The sequence below is a fragment of the Oncorhynchus masou genome, chromosome 13 (assembly GCF_036934945.1).
Source record: "Oncorhynchus masou masou isolate Uvic2021 chromosome 13, UVic_Omas_1.1, whole genome shotgun sequence".
NCBI classification, from domain to species: domain Eukaryota; kingdom Metazoa; phylum Chordata; class Actinopteri; order Salmoniformes; family Salmonidae; genus Oncorhynchus; species Oncorhynchus masou.
In genome coordinates, this window is record NC_088224.1 from 33,169,089 (window position 1) to 33,192,136 (window position 23,048).

Genomic DNA, 23,048 nt, shown 5'->3' on the forward strand with positions numbered 1-23,048 from the left:
TTGTCCAAGAGAGATTGCTGGTTATCAAAACATAACAACCAAGTAAAAATGAACAGCAGATAAAACGATTGGAAGCATTTGTTTGACCGCTAGGTTTTATTGGTATTACGACACCTCCACTGTGGGGCTCTACAAAGACTCTCATAAATACACTTTAGTCGTAAGTGTTTTCAATGGGTTCATAAATTTAGGTTTACCCATTTCAGAGGATAAATAGAAAAATGCTTTGACAGGAAGTTAATGGCACTGTCAGATAGTGGACTTTTCAGTAAAAGATATGCCTGCCTTCTTGCATCCACCATCTAATATATTTAGTGGCAGCGGTGGTAAGGAAGTAGCTGGCCCAAGCCTTTGCTTGTGTGAGCCGGAACAGCTCATAGGTCAGGAGCCCATCTCCTGTTTCTGTAGCGTGAGGCAGCTTAATGTACACGTACACCCCCCTGGACAGGATGCTAGTCTATCACAGGGCCTCACCCAGATCCAGCTCCTTTATGCTGAGTGCCAAGCAGAGATGCAGGGATTGAACTCTCAACCTTCCAATCTCAGGGTGGACACTAACCACAAGGCCACTAAATTGGGTGGGATGAACATTAATGTCCAGGTTGAATGATTAGAGAGGAATGGGCACATTGTTAAGAAAGGCACTGCTGGTGGTGTCCTGACATAAGTTCACAATCACAGGCACATAGAAAAAGTTACAAACATGACAGGCAGGTGGCCTCATTTTGTCATCAACATGTTTATTGAGTTTAACCAAATGGACTGGTGGCTCGCTACAATGGTAGAACCAAGCAAGAAGCGTGGTGGCGAACTGGCAATCAGGCCATTTTTTATCTCTTTACGTCCACTGTGAATTGCAAAGGTGGTGAGGATGTGGCAATGACCCAAAAAACATTTGGAATCGTTCTGACAGCATTAGGTTTTAAAAGTTGAAATGTAGAAGGGAAAAACAATGAAAGCTCCAGAATCATGTAGTAGGTCAGTCAGCATACAACGTTATCTATGAATGAGTGACAGTCCAGCAGTTGAAAAGAAAGGGTCAAGTAAAGGTCTGGGCCATATTCAGTACAGACTTAAAGCAGTTCTAAGGCCTGGTCCTGCAGCGCCCCTGTGAGTCGTGGTTTTCAAAACGAGTCAATTAATGACTTATGGAGTTCGAAAGACCTGATTGAATGCAGATATGGATTTCACCAAACATGGGCCACAACGAATGAATGTCATCCAATCATACAAACCAGAACACACAGGGATCCCCCACAATGACAATTACAAATAACATACAAATAAGGGAGGGACCAATAAGATGAGAGAAAGGGCTCCCCGAAAAAAAACCATATTGTATTTCAAACATCAACAAAAGGGTTATTCTTACAAGCTAATAGTAAAATTAATCTTACAAAATTTGGTTTAGCATCCAAAATCATAGGACAATACTCAATCAAAAAGGTATCTTTGCTCCAGTTCAAAAAGGCATGAAGGACAAGTCACTCATACCGAAACATCAAGGTACACACAGTACACACTCAAAGCATGTCCCACAGTGAATAGTATAATAAAAAAGCAAAGCAACTACCAAATCAGAATCGTAACAACCATGTACCCAGACAGGTCGTCTACACAGTGTTGAAGTGTTATGTTTTCACAAGTGGCCCAATATTACAATAACCAGGACACCATCTTGTTGGACATTGGCTGATGTCCTTCTCATTACATTGTCACCATTAAAGCACCATAAAAGATGGATGACATTGTACATGTATGGACAAATTAACAGTGCAGTGGATATTAACATGAACTATCAAGAAATATATTTAAGACATGAGCGATACCTTACCATAAAACCCTCATTTTCAAATCTGAACCTTGAAGCCACTTCCACTGCTTAAGAAAAAAATGTACTATTCCTTCCCTCTAATCAGGGACTGAGTAAAACCTGGGACACCAGGTAGGTGCAATTTATTAAGAAGAAGAGTCGTCAACGATAGGGTGCTTTTTTTAAAGCTCTCCTAGCTGTGCCATTGAGGAACTAGAGCAAGCACACTTGTAGTCGTTTTGTTTGGAACACAACCCTGCATCCACGCCATCACACAATTACTGTTTATGCAATCCAAATCAGACCATTATAATTTGAAATCTGGGTCAGGTTGGCATAATTTGAAAGCTTGTTCTATTGCCAACATCACTAGCTAAATTATAAAGTACAATCTTACAAGGTTAGGCTTTTACAAGGCAATTCAGAGAAACGGATAGTAATTTTGGTGTGCATAGAAAAGGAGTCAAGTGCATTCAGTTGCGTGAACTGCAACAAATTTGCTTCACAATAGACAAACACAGGCTCATTCTGTTCAGAACCACCCAGGGTATGACGCCATGTCATCTTGTAACTGTACATCAAACATAGTGATCATAAACGTTGACCCTGTATATGACATGAGTTTTACGTTATGGAAATGTGAGGTGCACATTTGGACTCACGGGTGTTTGGCTTGCTTGATGGACATCAAAACAGTATTTATTATCGTCAACATCTCATCTTTCAAAATACATTGAGTCCTCTTAAAATGTAAAGAGGCTCAGACAAATTTGCCAAAGTTATCCAATTAGCGGGAGGGATGGGGGCAACGTCTCTCTCGTGTGCAGTACTCAAGTTTAGAACGGCTGTCAGTCAAAACCCATACAGCACTGTGAAGCACAGAACCTGAGCTCTGACGTCATTTATAGCATGTTACTCTATAGCCACTGCCTTCCAATTTAGTTGCTTATCAGGCATTTTTCAACCAATATATAGGTATGAGTGTAACAGGTTAAGACAGGGCTTTGCAAAGTGGTTTTGTTCTCTTGTGTTTATGTGAATAGATTTGTGACATTCAATAAAAAGTTAATTCTATGGGATCTAAGTGTCAATGAAGACATTTGGTCACCTCCCATGTACAGGCAGCATGCAACATGTTATGTAGCTTTAAAGCGATAGTTTTGCTAGCGACAACTTGCTAGTGATCTAAGAAAAGTTAAATATCTTAAAAGTGAAACACACCACGAGTAAGAAAATACATCACCTATTTCAAAGTCAGGCCGAGGAAAAACTTAAGTACAATTACTATTATGTACAGTGCATTTGGAGAGTATTAAGACCCCTTGACTTTTTCCACATTTTGTTACGTTACAGCCTTATTATAAAATGTATTAAATATTATTTTTGTCTCATTAATCTACACACAATACCCCACAATGTCAAAGCGAAACAGGATTTTAGAAATGTTTGCAAATGTATAAAATATTAAAAACAGAAATACCTTATTTACATAAGTATTCAGACCATGTGCTACGACACTCGAAATTGAGCTCAGGGTCCATTGTTTCCATTGGTCATCCTTGAGATGTTTCTACAACTTGGAGTCCACCTGTGATAAATTCAATTGATTGGACATGATTGGACAAAGGCACACACCTGTCTATATAAGGTCCCGCAGTTGACAGTGCATGTCTGAGCAAAAGCCAAGCCATTAGGTCGACGGAATTGTCAGTAGAGCTCCGAGATAGGGTTTTGTCCAGGCACAGGTCTGGGGAAGGGTACCAAAACATTTCTGCAGCATTGAAGGTCCCCAAGAACCCAGTGGCCATCTTCTTAAAAGTTTGGAACCACCAAGAATCTTCCTAGAGCTGGCTGCCCTGCAAAACTGAGCAATTGGGGGAGAAGGGCCTTGGTCAGGGAGGTGACCAAGAATCCAATGGTCACTCTTATAGAGCTCCAGAGTTCCTCTGTGGAGATGGGAGAACCTTCCAGAAGGACAACCATCTCTGCAGCACTCCACCAAATCAGACCTTTATGGTAGTGGCCAGACGGAAGCCACTCCTCAGTAAAAGGCACATGACAGCCTGCTTGGAGGCACCTAAATGACTCTCAGACCATCAGAAACAAGATTCTCTGGTCTGATGAAACAAAGTTTGAACTCTTTGGCTTGAAGGCCAAGTGTCACATCTGGAATAAACCTGGCACCATCGCTACGGTGTAGCACGGTGGTGGCAGCATTATGCTGTGAGGATGTTTTTCAGCAGCAGGGACTGGGAGACTCGTCAGGATTGAGAGAAAGATAAACGGAGCAAAGTACATGGGGATTAAAACATGCTCCCGAGTGCACAGGACCTCAGACTTGGGTGAAGGTTCACCTACCAAGATAACGCAGGAATGGCTTCGGGACAATTCTCCAAATGTCCTTGAGTGGCCCAGCCAGAGCCTGGACTTAAAACCGAACATTTCTGGAGAGACCTGAAAATAGCTGTGCAGTGACGCTCCCCATCCAACAGGACAGAACTTGAGAGGATCTGCAGAGAAGGGGAGAAACTTCCCAAATACAGGTGTGCCAAGTTTGTAGCATCATACCCAAGACGACTCAAGGCTGTAATCGCTGCCAAAGGTGCTTCAACAAAGTGCTGAGTAAAGGGTCTGAATACTTATGCAAATGTGATATGTATTTATTTGTTAATACATTTGCAAAAATTTCAAAACAACCTGTTTTTTCTTTGCCATTATGAGTTATTGTGTGTAGATTGAAGAGGGGAAAAAAACTATTTAATCCATTTTAGAATAAGGCTATAATGGAACAAAATGTGGAGGGGTCTGAATACTTTCCGAATGCACTGTACACACCTTAAAGCCAAGAACATAAAGATGTGTTCTTTTTATAAAGCACACCGTCATAGATAAAAAGCTATCTAATATTCTCAAACCAACGAACCACAAAACTAAAAACGTATTTAAAACAGGATAAGCAGGATTCTCATGTTAAATGAAAAAGCATTATGAATGTGATGGTCAAAAGATTTTCCCCAAAATTGTGTTTTTGTTTGCTTATGTTCAGATTGTTAAGAAACCGGCGGGCGTGTGTACTCTCTAAACTGTAATGCATTTTGACACCTAGCAGCTAGACTTCATAATTGCACTTTAAAAAAAAAAATGTATACATCCGAAACCCATTTCCTCTTGAGCATTGCATTTCTCCTCACTATTGGTTTGACAACAATTTAAATCCTGGGATATTCAATACCCCCAACTGGCAAGTAAGTTTGTTTGGCCTGTACAATTTCTATATAGGTCTTAACACTTTCCAGTTACTTAATAACAGCAGAAACCTAGCATTCAAAGATTAGCTAATTATGTTGATGCCCAAAATTCCATGGAAAAGAACCACGGGTCCTTGGTCATCCTCGGAGGGTTGCTGTTAAGCACTGTCAGTCACAGGCTGAAAGAAAAGCATGGAGAAAATGTTACATTGCATCAGTAATTTATGTTTTTAAATAATGTTGGAAATGAACGAAACACCACTAACTATTCAAAGCTAAGTGGATCAGGGGTGAGTTTCTCAAAAACCTCGTTGCCAGCACAGTACAACACATCTCTTCATGACACAGCTCACGTAGGACAGCAAAGTGCTTAATTTGAATTGCGTTAATTCAAGCACAGAAGATTGTCAAGAGAAATAACAGGCCATATTAGCTTCAAGGCGTTTGGAAAACTCACCCTGTGTCAGCCCTGAAGTATGACCAAATTAATAGATATTCTCCAAACAGGAGGTTGGTGTAAAACATAGTGAAGGGTACGTTCATTATTATTTTTTGTTGTTGTTTTATGTCTCTGTAACTCAATGTGTAAAAGACAGCTTCCCTCACCTTCTCTGATGTTAATTGGGCCTCGGTCGGTGGTTTTGCTTGGCTCTCTGGCTTTGGTTCACCTGCAGAAGACAGCGCTGTGGGCTTAGGCCCTACCTTGTCATTGAGCTTCAGCTCGGTGTCAGACTTCTTGCTATCCACCTTCGAGTCACCTTTGCTCTCTGTGTCCTTAGGTCGTTTAGGAGAGCTCTTCAGAGAGAAAGACATGACCCTTATTCAAGTGCCATGTTTCCACAAGTCGGCAAACATACATGATTGCTTACTTTCTTACGTTTTTTTTACTGATTCAAATAAACAACCTCTTAAAAACCTTTGAAATACCATGTAATAACAATTTATTTACGAATAGCAAAGTGAGCCACACCTGCACCTTTTCTATTTAATATTTGGCAGCACTTTATAATAACACCTTGTAGTAAAGCATTTATAATGGATTAGTAAATTGTGTATTCATTAAAATCAGTACTCCAACATTTGTTAATGTTAGTAAGCTAGCTATTCACATATTTATAAACTTCTAAAGTATGTAGTAATGATCCATAGGATAATTTATATGTATAATATAGGTCCTTATATGCCATTTAATCATTAGCTATGTATTTTTGCGTGGCTTCATCTAAAGTGAGGGCGAGGCAAGCTTCAAAGCCATACAACTCTCCTTCCGTGGCCTCCAATTGCTCTTAAATACAAGTAAAACTAAATGCATGCTCTTCAACCGATCGCTGCCTGAGACTGGAAACACTTATCTCCCTCACCAGCTTTAAGCACTAACTGTCAGAGCAGCTCACTGCACCTGTACATAGCACACCTATAATTTAGCCCAAACAACTACCTCTTTCCCTACTGTATTTATTTTATTTATTTAGCTCCTTTGCACCCCATTATTTTTATTTCTACTTTGCACATTCTTCCACTGCAAATCTACCATTCCAGTGTTTTACTTGCTATATTGTATTTACTTTGCCACCATGGCCTTTTTTTTCTTCTTTTTCGCCTTTACCTCACTTATCTCACCTCATTTGCTCACATTGTATATAGACTTGTTTATACTGTATTATTGACTGTATGTTTGTTTTACTCCATGTGTAACTCTGTGTCGTTGTTGTGTGTCGAACTGCTTTGCTTTATCTTGGCCAGGTTGCAATTGTAAATGAGAACTTGTTCTCAACTTGCCTACCTGGTTAAATAAAATAAAAATAAATAAAATTATACATTAGAAATACTTTATATGTTTTGAGTGACCAGTAATTTCTTACAAAAAGATGGACATGAATTGGGAGACATTCCAGCAGTACCTGATGCTCCTTATTAAGGTCTCAAAATAGTCTAGAACATATGGTAAAATAATAAGCACACAATACAGGATGTTAAAAGAAAAATAGCAAAGATTGTCACAAAAACTGATGTAAAACAACTATTTCAAGGTCATGAGGAAGTATTGTAATGCTAATGTTTTTCTAACGTTGTCAACCTCTCAAACCAGAACTAATCATAAAACAGGGAGATGTAGCCGAACCGGCCAGCTTTTCTCCAGTGGATTTTTATTCATTCATTATATACAGTGCCTTCATAAAGTATTCAGACCCCTTGTCTTTATCCACATTGTTATGTTACAGCCTTATTCTAAAATTTTTAAAAATTAAAACAGCAATCTACAAACAATACCCTGTTATGAAAAATAATAATTTGCAAATGTGTTATATATAAATACCTTATTTACATAAGCATTCAGACCCTTTACTATCAGACTCAAAATTGAGCTCATGTGCATGCTGTTTCCATTGATCATCCTTGAGATGTTTCTACAACTTGATTGGAGTCCACCTGTGGTAAATTCAATTGATTGGACATGATTTAGAAAGGCACACGTGTCTATATAAGGTCCCACAGTTGGCAGTGCATGTCAGAGCAAAACACAAGCCATAAGGTGGAGGGGAATTGTTCGTAGAGCTACGAGACAGGATTGTGTCGAGGCACAGATCTGCAGAAGGGTACCAACACCTTTCTGCAGCATTAAATGTCCCCAAGAAGTGGCCGCCATCATTCTTAAATGGAAGAAGTTTGGAACCACCAAGAGAAGGGCCTTGGTCAGGGAGATGACCAAGAACCCGATGGTCACTCTGACAGAGCTCTAGAGATTGTCTGTGGAGATGGGAGAACCTTCCAGAAGGATAACCATCTCTGCAGCACTCCACCAATCATTCCTCAGTAAAAAGGCACACGACAGCCCGCTTGGAGTTTGCCAAAAAGGCACCTAAAGACTCTCAGACCATGAGAAACAAGATTCTCTGGTCTGATGAAACAAAGTTTGAACTCTTTGACTTCAATGCCAAGTGTCACGTCTGGAGGAAACCTGGTACCTTCCCTATGGTGAAGCATGGTGGTGGCAGAATCATGCTGTTGGGATGTTTTTCAGCTGCAGGGACTGGGATACTAGTCAGGAACGAGGGAAAGATGAATGGAGTAAAGTACAGAGAGATCCTTGATGAAAACCTGCTCTAGAGTGCTCAAGGCCTCAGACTGGGGCCGAAGGTTCACCTTCCAACAGGACAACGACACTAAGCACACAGCCAAGACAACCCAGGAGCGCTTTGGGACAAGTCTCTGAATGTCCTCGAGTGGCTTGCCAGAGCCCGGACTTAAACCTGATCTAACATTGCTGGAGAGACCTGAAAAGGCCGTGGAGCAAAACTTCACATCCAACCTGACGGCGCTTGAGAGGATCTGCAGAGAAGAATGGGAGAAACTCCCCAAATACATGTGTGCCAAGATTGTAGTGTCATACCCAAGACTCTAGGCTGTAATCGCTACAAAAGGTGATTCAACAAAGTACTGAGTAAAAGGTCTGAATACTTATGTAAATGTAATATTTCAGTTTTTTTTAAAGTATAAATTAGCAACCATTTCTAAAGACCTGTTTTTGCTTTGTCATTATGAGGTATTGTGCGTAGATTAATACATTTTAGAATAAGGCTGTAAGCTAACAAAATGTGGAAAAAGTCAAGGGTTTTGAATACTTTCCAAAGGCACTGTATGTGATCGAGTTAGAAATGTTACATGCATAACCTTTAAATTCTTCCAGTGCCTCAGTCTTTTTAAAACGCAGACTTTGCTTTGTTTGGCGGCACTCCGACTAGCCTTTAAAGGTATTAATTCTTTAAACGTAATACAATCAAATTTGAAAGTAATGGGATAGTTCAGTGAAATTATGTATTCAGGTATTTGTTTTCTTACCACATAAGAGGTCTATGGACTTCTCTAAGGAGCAACTGCAATCCACACTTGGTTTTGGTAGAAAAACCACTGCCATGAAAAGGGTCATGTTTGCATTTTCGGACGAAGGTATACACCACACTATTACAACAGTGTGACTGTTTGTATTTGTATTTATTAAGGATCCCCATTTGCTGTGGCCAAGGCCTACTCTTCCTGGAGTCCAGTAAAATTAAAGCAGTTATTCCATTTAAAAAAATAACTATACAATCAACAGATTTCACAACACATTAAGTGTCTGCCCTCGGGCCCCTACTGTACTACCACTGTTCTGGAATAAAATGTTTATTATATTTCCTTAATAAAAACATCCTCTGTAGAGTGTGATTATTGTTTAACCATCAATGTGTCCTAGGACATTTTGAAAACTTAAATCTGGAATGCTTAATGGTGAAACTGCCATGTTCATTTGCAATATTATAACAAAGAAGTTACTGCAAAACAACAACAAAAGAAATTCCCCTCAGACATCACTACATGCGCGATAAAACAGCAGAATATGTTCTGCACGCTGTGCGACACTCCTCACCTCCGCTTAGTCTCCTCAAAAACCAAAAACATATACAGTATATTAACAGTGGCACTGTTTCCCCTACTGCAGATACCATCTTTAAAGGAGCATCGAGTACTGCTGGAATGTCTACCAATGGCATGTCCATCTTTTTGAGAAATTACACTGGTCACTCAACATTATATATAGTATTTATAAAGTATAAATAGCACTCGCTTGAGACGAGGCTATGCAAAAAAGACTCATGATTGGTATTTAAAATAATTGTATAAAATTTATGATTAGATTTATTAAACATCTGAAGAATTATCTTATTATTACATAAGTTGTTTATAGTTTTTTACCCTACCCAGATGTTTCCTTTCGTTTGAAAGTCTGTTTCTTAAATCCTTTGTTCTTCTTGTTGTAATGCATTCTTTCATCATATTTTAAATACCTTGTAGAAAATACACTTTATGACACAGTCAAGAAGCATTATGACCATCATATCAGTCAGATAGGCCTGACACATACTGTACAGGCCCTTATATCAGTCATCAGAAGAAAAGAACGGTGTCTTGTCCTCCTGAAATCTGCTCCTGCAGAATAATTTGCACGCCCAATTTTTCAGTTTTTGATTTGTTAAAAAAGTTTGAAATAGCCAATAAATTTGTTGTTGATTCTTCACAAAAAAATACAGTTTAATATCTTTATGTTTGAAGCCTGAAATGTGGCAAAAGGTCGCAAAGTTCAAGGGGGCCGAATACTTTCGCAAGGCACTGTAAGTATCGGGCCTATAGCTTGCTGCGCAAACCTCATTGTTCCAGTACTGTTTTTATAATTGGTCAATGTTGCATATGCTTGTTTTTTAAGTAATGTAAAAAATAATCTGAGCAGTAGATCTCTACCTGCATTTTGACTCAGAAAAGGTTGGTGACGACTGTTCTAGAGCATTTCCCTTTACAGTGGCAATTGTGATCGAATCAATGCAATGTTAGCCACTTCCAATGCAACATACTGAAACAAAACAAACTATGCAAGAGATTTTGTTGTAGGCAGAACACATCAGAGTAGGATACTATTGCATTGACACGCACGTCTCATCCCATACTCTATACAGACCAGTGTGGCATAAACAATCAGAGCTGCAGTAGGCCTATATGATAACAGATCATTGCCATATATGGATATGTGCCATTTACTTTGAACTGGACTGTGTTTTCAACATGAGCAGCCGTGAATAGATGAGCTTGGTTTAGGATCAAAGTGAGAGCTGCATATAGCCACTTGTGCACATTTTGTTCATATCATTTGCTAGGTAGTGAGTTATTAACACAGTTATAGATTGTTTGTAATTAGCAATACAGGAGTGATTGCTTCCTACACAAGCACAAAATGTATACATTTCTAGACATCTTAAAAAAACAAGTCAGGAAAAAGGGCTTTTTTGTCTTAAAGGGGCAGTGTGGTATTTTGAAACAGGTTTGAATAAGCTAAGTAGCCAATAGGCAGAGGGTAGCATAATTTGTATGATTCTCTGTAATAATGTTATGGGAATAATAATACATTTGATTTTGTAAAGTGGTTTCTGGCATCAAACAACATTTTCAGTCACCTTGTCTGAAGGACAAGCAGATAGAGGTTAAAAGTCTCATGGAATGTAGGCCTTCATTGAACACCACACATTGTCTGCTACTGTTGGCTGAATGATAGAACAGCTATTTCCATATTAAAATGTTATGGGATGCATTTTCGCCATTGTTTTTGATGGTAGGCCACTCTGGTATTATGATAAAATAGACGACTTGGCCACTGTTAAAACTAACTTAAAGTGGGTACAGCCTCAGTGTTCACTATAAACGTTCAAGTTGGTGCTCAGCAGACATGAAATTTGCACTCAAAAAAATGGGAACATTGCTTGTGACTGACACTTACCTCGACGGAATCCCCAGCTTTCCTCTTGGCCCCTCCCCTGTCGGTCTTCTCATCGATGATGAGGGTCCCTTCGTCCTCATCACTGCTTCCTTCTGCATTCCCCTTTCGCGGCACACCTGCTTCCACTGCCCCCTCTGCTGGGGTCTCCTTTGCCAGCTGAGCGAGAAAGAACATACTTTTGGCAGGAAATTGTGGTGAATTACTCCCTGTATTTGCTGAGGTTGAGTATAGGTAAATCTGTATTTGGGAGTACTTTTCGTCATGGATGATAAAGTAATAGGGATTTTGTGTTACCAGAAAAGGAAAAATAAACATTGTGTGTGGTGTGCTTCTTAATATTGGCTAAAATCATGTGTGTCACACAGGAACAAAGGCTCATGCACGTCGGCAGGTAGACAGACACGACCCTTTCCGTCGTAATCTAAGCACACACACACACACACACACACCTCATAACCTGCGGGTTCGTGTATCACCGTAGGATTGTTCTCAATTTCCCATAGACCCTCACTGAAGCCTTTCCTCTTGGTGGGCTTGCCAAACTTCTCCTTGCCCTCCTCATAGGGGAACAAGTCCTTGGGACCCAGGAATGCACTGAGATGGCAAAATTGTAGAAAGTTCAAAGGTTGACGCATGCAACAACCTACAGAGCTTCAAAATACTATTCTATGGAGCTAATTCTAATTTCAAACGAACCGCCTAATGCACTTGTGGAGATTTGGAGAGAATTTGATACGCGAAAGAAACAATATGGTGGTAGCTCCAACTTGTTCTCTGATAAGCTAGTCTGTATTTTCACCATATTACTTCTCTCAGATCTCCACAAGTGTATTGAAGGTAGGGGCTCATTTGGATTTGTGATAGGATTCGTCACATCAAAAGCAATATTCACTTACGTCTCATGTGTCCCAAAGAAGAATACTTGGTACTTGTTGGAGGGGGACTTGACTGCTCCTTCGGGTAACTCATTAATCTGCGGAAGGAAATGGGGAGTGCAATCTTTTAGTGAGTGCATCTGTTACGTCCCCCAGAAAGAAACCAAAAACTGTAGCTCAAACAGAAGGTGAACTAACAAAGAGTCACTAAAAACCAAAACTAAACAGGTTCAGAAAGGGTTTCAGAAAGGGGGTGTCCAACTGGGACTTAAAGGCCCCAATCATGTCTAAATATGCCCAAGAGGAGACAAACACAATTTAAACCCACACCAAACTTAAAGACATGAAGCAAACCAAAAACAAATGGAGCAAAACAAAAGCAAATATAAGATAAAGGATTGTTTTTTAAAAATCAAATAGGGAGAACCAACTAACGGCGTTAACTCTCCACATCTCTCAAGGCAACTGGAGCACTAGGACAGCCGTTCTTAAATATCACCTGTGCCAGTACCTGATATGGATTTATGAATTGCAGGAGCTAACACAAACAAGTACATAAAAAAGAAATGTTGGCTACTGAAACAAAGAAGAAACAGACCAGTGTAAACAAAGACGCCAGTGCTCCAATAAGGTAATTAAAAATGTACTTCACACTCAAAGAACCTGTCGACAACCAGGCCTGTCAATGACTGACCAACACTTGTTTTGTTACTCAAATACACACATAGCGTAAATGACTGCCATTTAGTTGTGTGAAAATGGTGTCACTCTCCCAAAGGCAAATATTGGGCAATAAACCAAGTGGCAAATCAATAAGTCTCTTCACTGACTCACTTTGTGCTGAACAATAAAAAACAACAGTGTGTGTAGGTTTGGCATTATGGGCTAGTTTATGGAATAGTAATGATTTTTTGTTTTGCGTGCTGTGAATGTGTTATGAATGTGCATGCACATCTGGGATCATGCACAAATGTATTAATTACCCAATGCTTATGTGAGCGTATACTTTTCTGCATGCTCATTTGCCACATTCTTTGGTGTAGTTGCACATTTGGAGGTGTCCGACAAAATAAGATAGTGTACAATCTAAACCGCTGTGAAATACATTTTCCATAACCCAAAATATTGTTTCAGCTCTTTGAGGCTGGTGTAAAAAAAAAACGAAGGTAAAAGTAGCAAAAATATATATATAAGAACGGGAAGCATAGAAAAAAAGCACACCTAGAACATACTTAAATAATGCAAAAACACAATGTTGGAGAAGAAATTAAAAGTGCAATATGTGCCATGTAAAAAAGCTAAAGCTTAAGTTCCTTGCTCAGAACATATGAAAGCTGGTGGTTCAATATTCCCAGTTCTCCAATATTTGCAGTTAAAGAACTTTTAGGTTGTAGTTATTATAGGAATTATGACGTGTCGACTATTTCTCTCTATACCATTTGTATTTCAAATACCTTTGACTATTGGATGTTCTAATAGGCACTTTAGTATTGCCAGCCTAATCTCAGAAGTTGATTCTTACTTCCGGCGCCGACAGAGATGGCCGCCTCGCTTCGCGTTCCTAGGAAACTATGCAGTTTTTTGTTTTTTTACGTGTTATTTCTTACATTAGTACCCCAGGTAATCTTAGGTTTCATTACATACAGTCGAGAAGAACTACTGTATATAAGATCAGCGTCAACTCACCATCAGTACGACCAAGAATATGTTTTTCGCGACGCGGATCCTGTGTTCTGCCTTACAAACAGGACAACGGAATGGATCGCATGCAGCGACCCAAAAAAACGACTCAGAAAAAGAGGGAAACGAGGCGGTCTTCTGGTCAGACTACAGAGACGGGCACATTGTGCCCCACTTCCAAGCATTCTTCTTGCCAATGTCCAGTCCCTTGACAACAAGGTTGATGAAATCCGAGCAAGGGTAGCATTCCAGAGGGACATCAGAGACTGTAACGTTCTGTGCTTCACGGAAACATGGCTCACTGGAGAGACGCTATCCGAAGCGGTGCAGCCAACGGGTTTCTCCACGCATCGCGCCGACAGAAACAAACACCTTTCTGGTAAGAAGAGGCATGGGGGTGTATGCCTTATGGCTAACGAGGCATGGTGCGATGAAAGAAACATACAGGAACTCAAATCCTTCTGTTCACCTGATTTAGAATTCCTCACAATCAAATGTAGACCGCATTATCTACCAAGAGAATTCTCTTCGATTATAATCACAGCCGTATATATCCCCCCCCCAAGCAGACACATCGATGGCTCTGAACGAACTTTATTTAACTCTTTGCAAACTGGAAACCATTTATCCGGAGGCTGCATTCATTGTTGCTGGGGATTTTAACATGGCTAATCTGAAAACAAGACTCCCTAAATTTTATCAGCATATCGATTGCGCAACCAGGGGCGGAAAAACCTTGGATCACTGTTACTCTAACTTCCGCGACGCATATAAGGCCCTGCCCCGCCACCCTTTCGGAAAAGCTGACCACGACTCCATTTTGCTGATACCTGCCTACAGACAAAAGCTAAAAAAAAGAAGCTCCCACGCTGAGGTCTGTCCAACGCTGGTCCGACCAAGCTGACTCCACACTCCATGACTGCTTCCATCACGTGGACTGGGACATGTTTTGTATTGCGTCAGATAACAACATTGACGAATACGCTGATTCGGTGTGCGAGTTCATTAGAACGTGCGTTGAAGATGTCGTTCCCATAGCAACGATTAAAACATTCCCTAACCAGAAACCGTGGATTGATGGCAGCATTCGCGTGAAACTGAAAGCGCAAACCACTGCTTTCAATCAGGGCAAGGTGTCTGGTAACATGGCTGAATACAAACAGTGCAGCTATTCCCTCCGTAAGGCTATCAAACAAGCTAAGCGTCAGTACAGAGACAAAGTAGAATCTCAATTCAACGGCTCAGACACAAGAGGCATGTGGCAGGGTCTACAGTCAATCACGGACTACAGGAAGAAATCCAACCCAGTCACGCACCAGGATGTCTTGCTCCCAGGCAGACTAAATAACTTTTTTGCCCGCTTTGAGGAAAATACAGTGCCACTGACACGGCCTGCAACGGAAACATGCGGTCTCTCCTTCACTGCAGCCGAGGTGAGTAAAACATTTAAACGTGTTAACCCTCGCAAGGCTGCAGGCCCAGACGGTATCCCCAGCCGCGCCCTCAGAGCATGCGCAGACCAGCTGGCTGGTGTGTTTACGGACATATTCAATCAATCCCTATACCAGTCTGCTGTTCCCACATGCTTCAAGAGGGCCACCATCGTTCCTGTTCCCAAGAAAGCTAAGGTAACTGAGCTAAACGACTACCGCCCCGTAGCAATTACTTCCGTCATCATGAAGTGCGTTGAGAGACTAGTCAAGGACCATATCACCTCCACCCTACCTGACACCCTAGACCCACTCCAATTTGCTTACCGCTCAAATAGGTCCACAGACGATGCAATCTCAACCACACTGCACACTGCCCTAACCCATCTGGACAAGAGGAATACCTATGTGAGAATGCTGTTCATCGACTACAGCTCGGCAATCAACACCATAGTACCCTCCAAGCTCGTCATCAAGCTCGAGACCCTGGGTCTCGACCCCGCCCTGTGCAACTGGGTACTGGACTTCCTGACGGGCCGCCCCCAGGTGGTGAGGGTAGGTAACAACATCTCCTCCCCGCTGATCCTCAACACTGGGGCCCCACAAGGGTGCGTTCTGAGCCCTCTCCTGTACTCCCTGTTCACCCACGACTGCGTGGCCACGCACGCCTCCAACTCAATCATCAAGTTTGCGGACGACACAACAGTGGTAGGCTTGATTACCAACAACGACGAGACGACCTACAGGGAGGAGGTGAGGGCCCTCGGAGTGTGGTGTCAGGAAAATAACCTCACACTCAACGTCAACAAAACTAAGGAGATGATTGTGGACTTCAGGAAACAGCAGAGGGAACACCCCCTATCCACATCGATGGAACAGTAGTGGAGAGAGTAGCAAGTTTTAAGTTCCTCGGCATACACATCACAGACAAACTGAATTGGTCCACTCACACAGACAGCATCGTGAAGAAGGCGCAGCAGCGCCTCTTCAACCTCAGGAGGCTGAAGAAATTTGGCTTGTCACCAAAAGCACTCACAAACTTCTACAAATGCACAATCGAGAGCATCCTGGCGGGCTGTATCACCGCCTGGTACGGCAACTGCTCCGCCCTCAACCGTAAGGCTCTCCAGAGGGTAGTGAGGTCTGCACAACGCATCACCGGGGGCAAACTACCTGCCCTCCAGGACACCTACACCACCAGATGTTACAGGAAGGCCATAAAGATCATCAAGGACATCAACCACCCGAGCCACTGCCTGTTCACCCCGCTATCACCCAGAAGACGAGGTCAGTACAGGTGCATCACAGCTGGGACCGAGAGACTGAAAAACAGCTTCTATCTCAAGGCCATCAGACTGTTAAACAGCCACCACTAACATTGAGTGGCTGCTGCCAACACACTGACACTGACTCAACTCCAGCCACTTTAATAATGGGAATTGATGGGAAATGTAAATATATCACTAGCCATTTTAAACAATGCTACCTTATATAATGTTACTTACCCTACATTATTCATCTCATATGCATACGTATATACTGTACTCTATATCATCGACTGCATCCTTATGTAATACATGTATCACTAGCCACTTTAACTATGCCACTTTGTTTACATACTCATCTCATATGTATATACTGTACTCAATACCATCTACTGTATCTTGCCTATGCTGCTCTGTACCATCACTCATTCATATATCCTTATGTACATATTCTTTATCCCCTTACACTGTGTATAAGACAGTAGTTTAGGAATTGTTAGTTAGATTACTTGTTGGTTATTACTGCATTGTCGGAACTAGAAGCACAAGCATTTCGCTACACTCGCATTAACATCTGCTAACCATGTGTATGTGACAAATAAAATTTGATTTGATTTTTTGATAGGCTTGAAGTCATAAACAGAGCTGTGAAGCAAGCATTGCTAAGAGCTGCTGGCAAACGCAGTAAAGTTTGAATGAATGCTTACGAGCCTGCTGCCGTCTCCCACCGCTCAGTCAGACTACTCTATCATTTATCAAATCATAGACTTAATAATAATAAAATAAACACAGAAATATGAGCCTTAGGTCAGTAATATGGTAAAATCCGGAAATTATCATTTATTATTTCAGTGACATACAGAACCGTTGTGTATTTTATCGAACAGGAGGCAACCCTAAGTCTAAATATGTCAGTGACATTGCACAACCTTCCATGTTATGTCATAATTACGTAAAATTCTGGCAAATTAGTTCGCAACGAGCCAGGCAGCCCAAACTGTTGCATATACCCTGACTCTGCATGCAATGAACGCAAGAGAAGTGACACAATTTCCCCGGTTAATATTGCCTGCTAACATGACTCTTTTAAATAAATATGCAGGTTTTAAAAAATATACTTCTGTGTATTGATTTTAAGAAAGGCACTGATATTTATGGTTAGGTACATTCATGCAACGATTGTGCTTTTTTCGCGAATGCGCTTTTGTTAAAACATTACCCGTTTGGCAAAGTAGGCTGTGATTCATGAAAAATTAACAGGCACCGCATTGATTATATGCAATGCAGGACAAGCTCGTTAACCTAGTAATATCATCAACCATGTGTAGCTAACTAGTGATTATGTTAAGTTTGATTGTTTTTTATAAGATAAGTTTAATGCTAGCAAGTAACTTACCTTGGCTTCTTGCTGCACTCGCGTAACAGGTGGTCAGCCTGCCAAGCAATTTCCTCGTGGAATGCAATGTAATCGGTGTCCAAAAATGCAGATTACCGGTTGTTATGAAAACTTGAAATCGGCCCTAATTAAATCGGTCAACCTCTACTTCTTAGACTTGCTTTCAAGTAGAATGATAGATCTATAACTCACATTTCTATGAGAATTTGGTCAGGGTGGCCCAAAAAGTTACATATTGCCACTTTAAAATCCGTGAAGGGAAGTGAATAAGTGCACACTTCGGAAGCAAGGAGATTATTGGGACACAACACCGGACACCTAGGCTACCTTGTTTTCAGATTAAGACTCCATAAAATTGAGAGGTACCCATTATCTTTCTCTGTGTGACACAGCTATGGTGTGTTGTACAGGAAGTCCTGTGACAACAGTTGGGCACTGAGTCGCCGTGCCTGCCTCGCTGTGCCACCTTGCTTCCTGATGAGCGTCATGCCAAAGAGGCCCTATAGGCGTGCCCGTTGTGCATCTTACCAGAGTGTGTGTTTGGTGGGCAAGGACAGGGGCATTGACTGTGGACACTCTGTTAAAGGGGAAGGAGGGAGGGATAGTGGGAGGAGAGACAGACAGAAAACGGGGGGGGGGTATATGCATTGTTCCAGGGATCTGACCAGTCATGTCCTGTATCTATGGTCATCGTAGGCTGACAGCCATTCTGAGCTTTCTGATATCATGCTCTATATCTTACTTTTGTAACAGTGCCCTCTAGGCATCTGGTTGTGAATTTCTGTCATGTACAAGTATACTGCCATCATGAGCAATGCACAATTAATACAAATGAACAAATAACACATTGTCCTGAAGACTACTTCTTTTATTTATTTGTTGCTTCAGCTGGTCATTTCCCAATGTTATTGTGGGGCGGCTACTGTGCAAAAGTATAAATTACAGAGGTAAATTCGGCATGACTTTTGACGAAAATAAATTAATGAAACTTTTAGAAGTTTCCAAACGCTGTTGTTGCATAAATTGGTAGAATATTTACTTGAAACTAATCCACGTTGCCGAAACAGTTAATTACACTTCAATGGATTTGGAATGCCTCAGGAAGGGAGAGCACTAATTCAAGCAATGTGTGTTGTCCTTTGCCCGAGGATATAACTTATTTTTTTATATATATATATATAAACAATGGCAATTCTCATTAATGATAATGAATTACCTACTTTCCCCTAATTTGGAATGGAGTCTAGGCTAAAATACAACATTTACATTACCGTTACAATAGGCTCATGCATTCCTTCCAGACAATCAAACGCCGCCGCTGCCGCCAAATATTAATCATACGGGAATTACCACATTGTAGCAAACTCGGTTACAGTGTTTCAAAGAATCCATTTCACGACTCGCCTCAGCTTTGTCTCACATTCACATTGTAAAATGCTACTAGTTGGACTTGGAAAAGCCTAATATCCGAGTGGTAACTGTTCTTAAACGTAGGCTACTCGAGCCTATTTGTTACCGAAGTTGAAGATGTTATACATGTTTGTTTACGTGAAGCCAGAATCTATCGAACAGCCTATACTAGGCCTCGTATCAATGGTTAAATTAAACCGTGCCTCTACGAACTGAACAGTAATAAGGACGGCATTGTCTAGGTTACCCAAAAATGTTATGTTTACTGCTACAAATAGATGATTTCGCATTTCTCAAAATCAAACACCGAATGTACAAAAAAATGCCACTAGCCTATTTCACACCACGTAGTCATACGCCAATAAACTTTGCAAAGACCAGGGGATAGGCCTCGTTGAACTGATCTAGCAGATAGGCCTACATGCATGTGGACTAGAAACAAGAAGAGGTAAGTCTACTATTAGCGTTTGGTTATGCAAGAAGAAAAGTATGAAGGAGCTTACCCTCGCGGGCCAATGTGGATAACCCTTCATTTTCGCAAACACGAGATCCCCAGGCTTGTATTCTTTTTGCCTATTCGACCTCGGCATAGCTTCTCAGCGGATGAATAAGATATGTTTTAAAAATATATATAAAATGTATAATGTCAGTTTACTGTTGCAAGTAAGGACAACGAGATATAGCCTCCCAGAGGATTGCACTTGTGAGGTTAAGAGCTCCAACTTTGGGTGGCTTCAGGTTTTCGCGTCAAAATTATATCATGCGTAGAAATTTGGAACATGGACGCAATCGAATTGGTAACTTTGCGCGATCCAGAGTTTTTCAGAGTGTGGTTACAAGCTGCAGCTATTAAATGTAATTTTCTTATTTAAAAATATTATCATTCCGTTATTCCTGCCGTCGTAATCCTCTGTAGTCTATATCTACAGACCTTGTTTTTGTTTGAAATTTGGAACCGCTTCCCTCTCATGAGCAGATTCATTATCTGGGATTGACTAGTATGGTCTAGGCCAAAACCGAGGTAACAAAGATATTGGAATTCTGCAAGATTTCATACCCTCCATGGATTCTAAGGAACAAAAACCTTCCAGTACACCAACAAAAATCCCTGTTTTGTATTTGATTTGCTTTAAAAGGTCAATTGTCTATAATATTCTACTGGTAAAAGGCTACCCAAATACATAAACAATCTATCTAGGGAGAACCAATACAATTCTATCCACTATTGTGCCAATCCAAAAAAGGGTACTGTACTGGCTCTATTTTCTTTCTCACTTTCCTTTGCAGCACAGTTCCAGAAATCTTATGGTGAATGAATGCATAACCGGGCCAGGCCAAAATTCAGCTTGGCGCAGTCCCACTGGACTCAGTAGTGTGAAAAGGGTTGAGTAGTACACTAAGTATCTCAAACTGATAATTCATCCTGAATTGTCCAACTCTAAAATGTCCCCGAGTTGCTCCTGGTATTCTCAGATCAAGACACCGTGTGGGAATATTGAGAAGTCCAAGGTACCTGTAAAAACCTGTGTGAAGATGATTGACATTACTGGATATATCAAGTAGCATGAATGGGCTGTAAAGGAGTCCAGTCTTCTTTTGACATATTAGTAAAAATCCAAGACCAACCAAAGTATCTCCAATCAAACCTGTTGGGTGTTTTATCATGATCTGTGATGCCAGACTTACTATATTGCCTTAGTCTCACATATAAACTTTGACACTTCATTGTATAGCATCTAAAGTACCTAATTTGACAGGTTCTGAGCCGCACAGACAAATGTGTGAGCCTTCTGTTTGCAGAAAAACCTTTCAGCAGATGAGTCCCATTTGCCTTATGATATTGTTTAAGAAGCCCCTCACCTCTCCACCTGTCAAATCCATCATATTGTTGTTTCTTGCTGTATACCTGAGGACATAGAGGGGTTCTGATGCCATCTGAGGAGGCTGGTGGAATCCAACAACTAGCATTGAGTTCATGCTGCCAATGTCTGAATTCCTCATATGACTCATTTGTGGAGATTCGTTAAGATCATATTGCTGCTCCAAATAAAGTACAGGAAATGAGAACCATTTTGTTGTTGGCAGTATTAAAGTCAATTTTAGGATGTTGGGAAATCAGTATTTCAGTATTTCAAACCAAAAACAGTGTGCTGAGTAAAGACAGTAAAAGTTTTTAAAACACACTCTTTGGATCAACATGATGGCATCATTACATTTGTAAAAAATAAAACCTTTGAGTGATTGGCTCGCTGAAAAGCTGCTGCTACCCCCTTCGAACAGTCCCACGAGGCAGTCTGTGACAGAAACATAGCATAGCATTTACACTTCATTCAACAATATTCGTTTTAAACCCAGCAATTGACATTTTATAAAAATGGGCCCAGACATAAGGAGATGAGCAAGCCAGAAGCAGAAGATGGATTATCAGTACTATGATATTCTATGCAGAATATTACTAATATGGTTAGTCCGATTATGCAGAATACTGCAGAAAAGCTAGAATGATCAGGTGCTAACAAACAGGTGCTCTAAGGTCAATTGACTGTTCATGGGATACACTACATACCTCCCACAATTCCAAATGATGGACAATGTTTCCACCATTGTGAGACCTAATGATGCCACTGTCGCTACACCGCCAGATCAAACCGCCTCCCTCTTGTGACACTCCACAACTGCCACAGCATGCTGTGTCTGGTGGAGTTGAAGCTCAACAGCTGGGTAGTGAAGCAACAACTCCCACAGTGTCCTCCAGGCATCTATATCCGTCTCTTGGTATGTGTATGTTTAGGGGGTTTGTTTCCCTGACATGTTTGAAGGATATCCATGTACTTTAAAGATACCATGAACTAATGGGTCCTTTTTTCAAATCACCATAGCAATGGTAGATTTGGACCTGATAGGAAATAGGTAGCTGCTGTTCTCATTCAATTTTTGTTTGTTTTTGTTTTGGACCATCAGGTGCAAATCTAGCTTAATGTCAGAGTCCAATCTAATTGTTTGTATCCTTTTACAACCTACAATTATGTAAATGTACTTTTTTTGGGTCTGATATAAAAGTTAGTGCAAACAGGGTCAATGCAGATATATGCACTACCCTCTGTAGCACCACGCTTTTGGATGCCAAGCTGTTGCCATACCAAGCGGTGATGCTAGCCAGTCAATATGCTCTCAATGGTGCAGCTGTAGATCTTTTGAAGGATCTGAGGGTGCATACCAAATCTTTTCAGCCTCCTGAGTGGGAAGAGGCATTGTCGTGTCCTCTTCACGACTGTGTTGGTGTGTGTGGACCATGATAGATCCTTAGTGATGTGGACACCGAAGAGCTTGAAGCTCTCAACCCGCTCCACTACAGCCCTGTCAATGGGAATGGGGGTGTGCTCGGCCCTCCGTTTCCTGTAGTCCACAATCAGATTCTTTGTCTTGCTGATGTTGTTGTCCTGGCACCACACTGCCAGGTCTCTGACCTCCTCCCTATAGGCTGTTGTCGGCGATCAGGCCTACCACTGTTGTGTCGTCTGCAAATTGAAAGATGATGTTGGAGTCGTGCGCGACCACGCAGTCTTGGGTGCACTTGGAGTACTGGAGGGAACTAATCACGCACCCCTGAGGGGCTCTGTGTTGAGG

General features: G+C 41.1%; 1 protein-coding gene across 3 annotated transcripts; it reads right to left on the reverse strand.

Moving 5' to 3' along the window:
• Positions 1–720: 720 nt before the first annotated feature.
• LOC135552112 (hepatoma-derived growth factor-like) lies at positions 721–20,418 on the reverse strand. Of its 3 annotated transcripts, none has more exons than XM_064983525.1 (6): positions 20,353–20,418; positions 12,262–12,338; positions 11,815–11,959; positions 11,366–11,521; positions 5,668–5,856; positions 721–5,240 (listed from the first exon to the last, which is right to left on the reverse strand). In XM_064983525.1, exons 1-6 carry the CDS (start codon positions 20,401–20,403, stop codon positions 5,220–5,222), a joined length of 639 nt encoding a protein of 212 aa, XP_064839597.1. In that variant the 5' UTR covers positions 20,404–20,418; the 3' UTR covers positions 721–5,219. The 3 variants fall into 3 exon arrangements, with proteins under 3 accessions (XP_064839597.1, XP_064839596.1, XP_064839598.1); XM_064983524.1 differs by having other exon boundaries at positions 19,925–20,414; XM_064983526.1 differs by lacking the exon at positions 20,353–20,418 and adding an exon at positions 19,283–19,886.
• Between the last annotated feature and the right edge of the window lie 2,630 nt (positions 20,419–23,048).

Coding starts and splice junctions, on each gene's coding strand:
- LOC135552112 (XM_064983524.1), bottom strand. CDS start 20,011: ATGCCGAGGTCGAATAGGCAAAAAGAATACAAGCCTGGGGATCTCGTG. Junction 12,339..19,924: donor ATCCACATTGGCCCGCGAGG/GTAAGCTCCTTC, acceptor TTCCTTCCGCAG/ATTAATGAGTTACCCGAAGG. Junction 5,857..11,365: donor AAGCTGGGGATTCCGTCGAG/GTAAGTGTCAGT, acceptor TTCTCTCTGAAG/AGCTCTCCTAAACGACCTAA.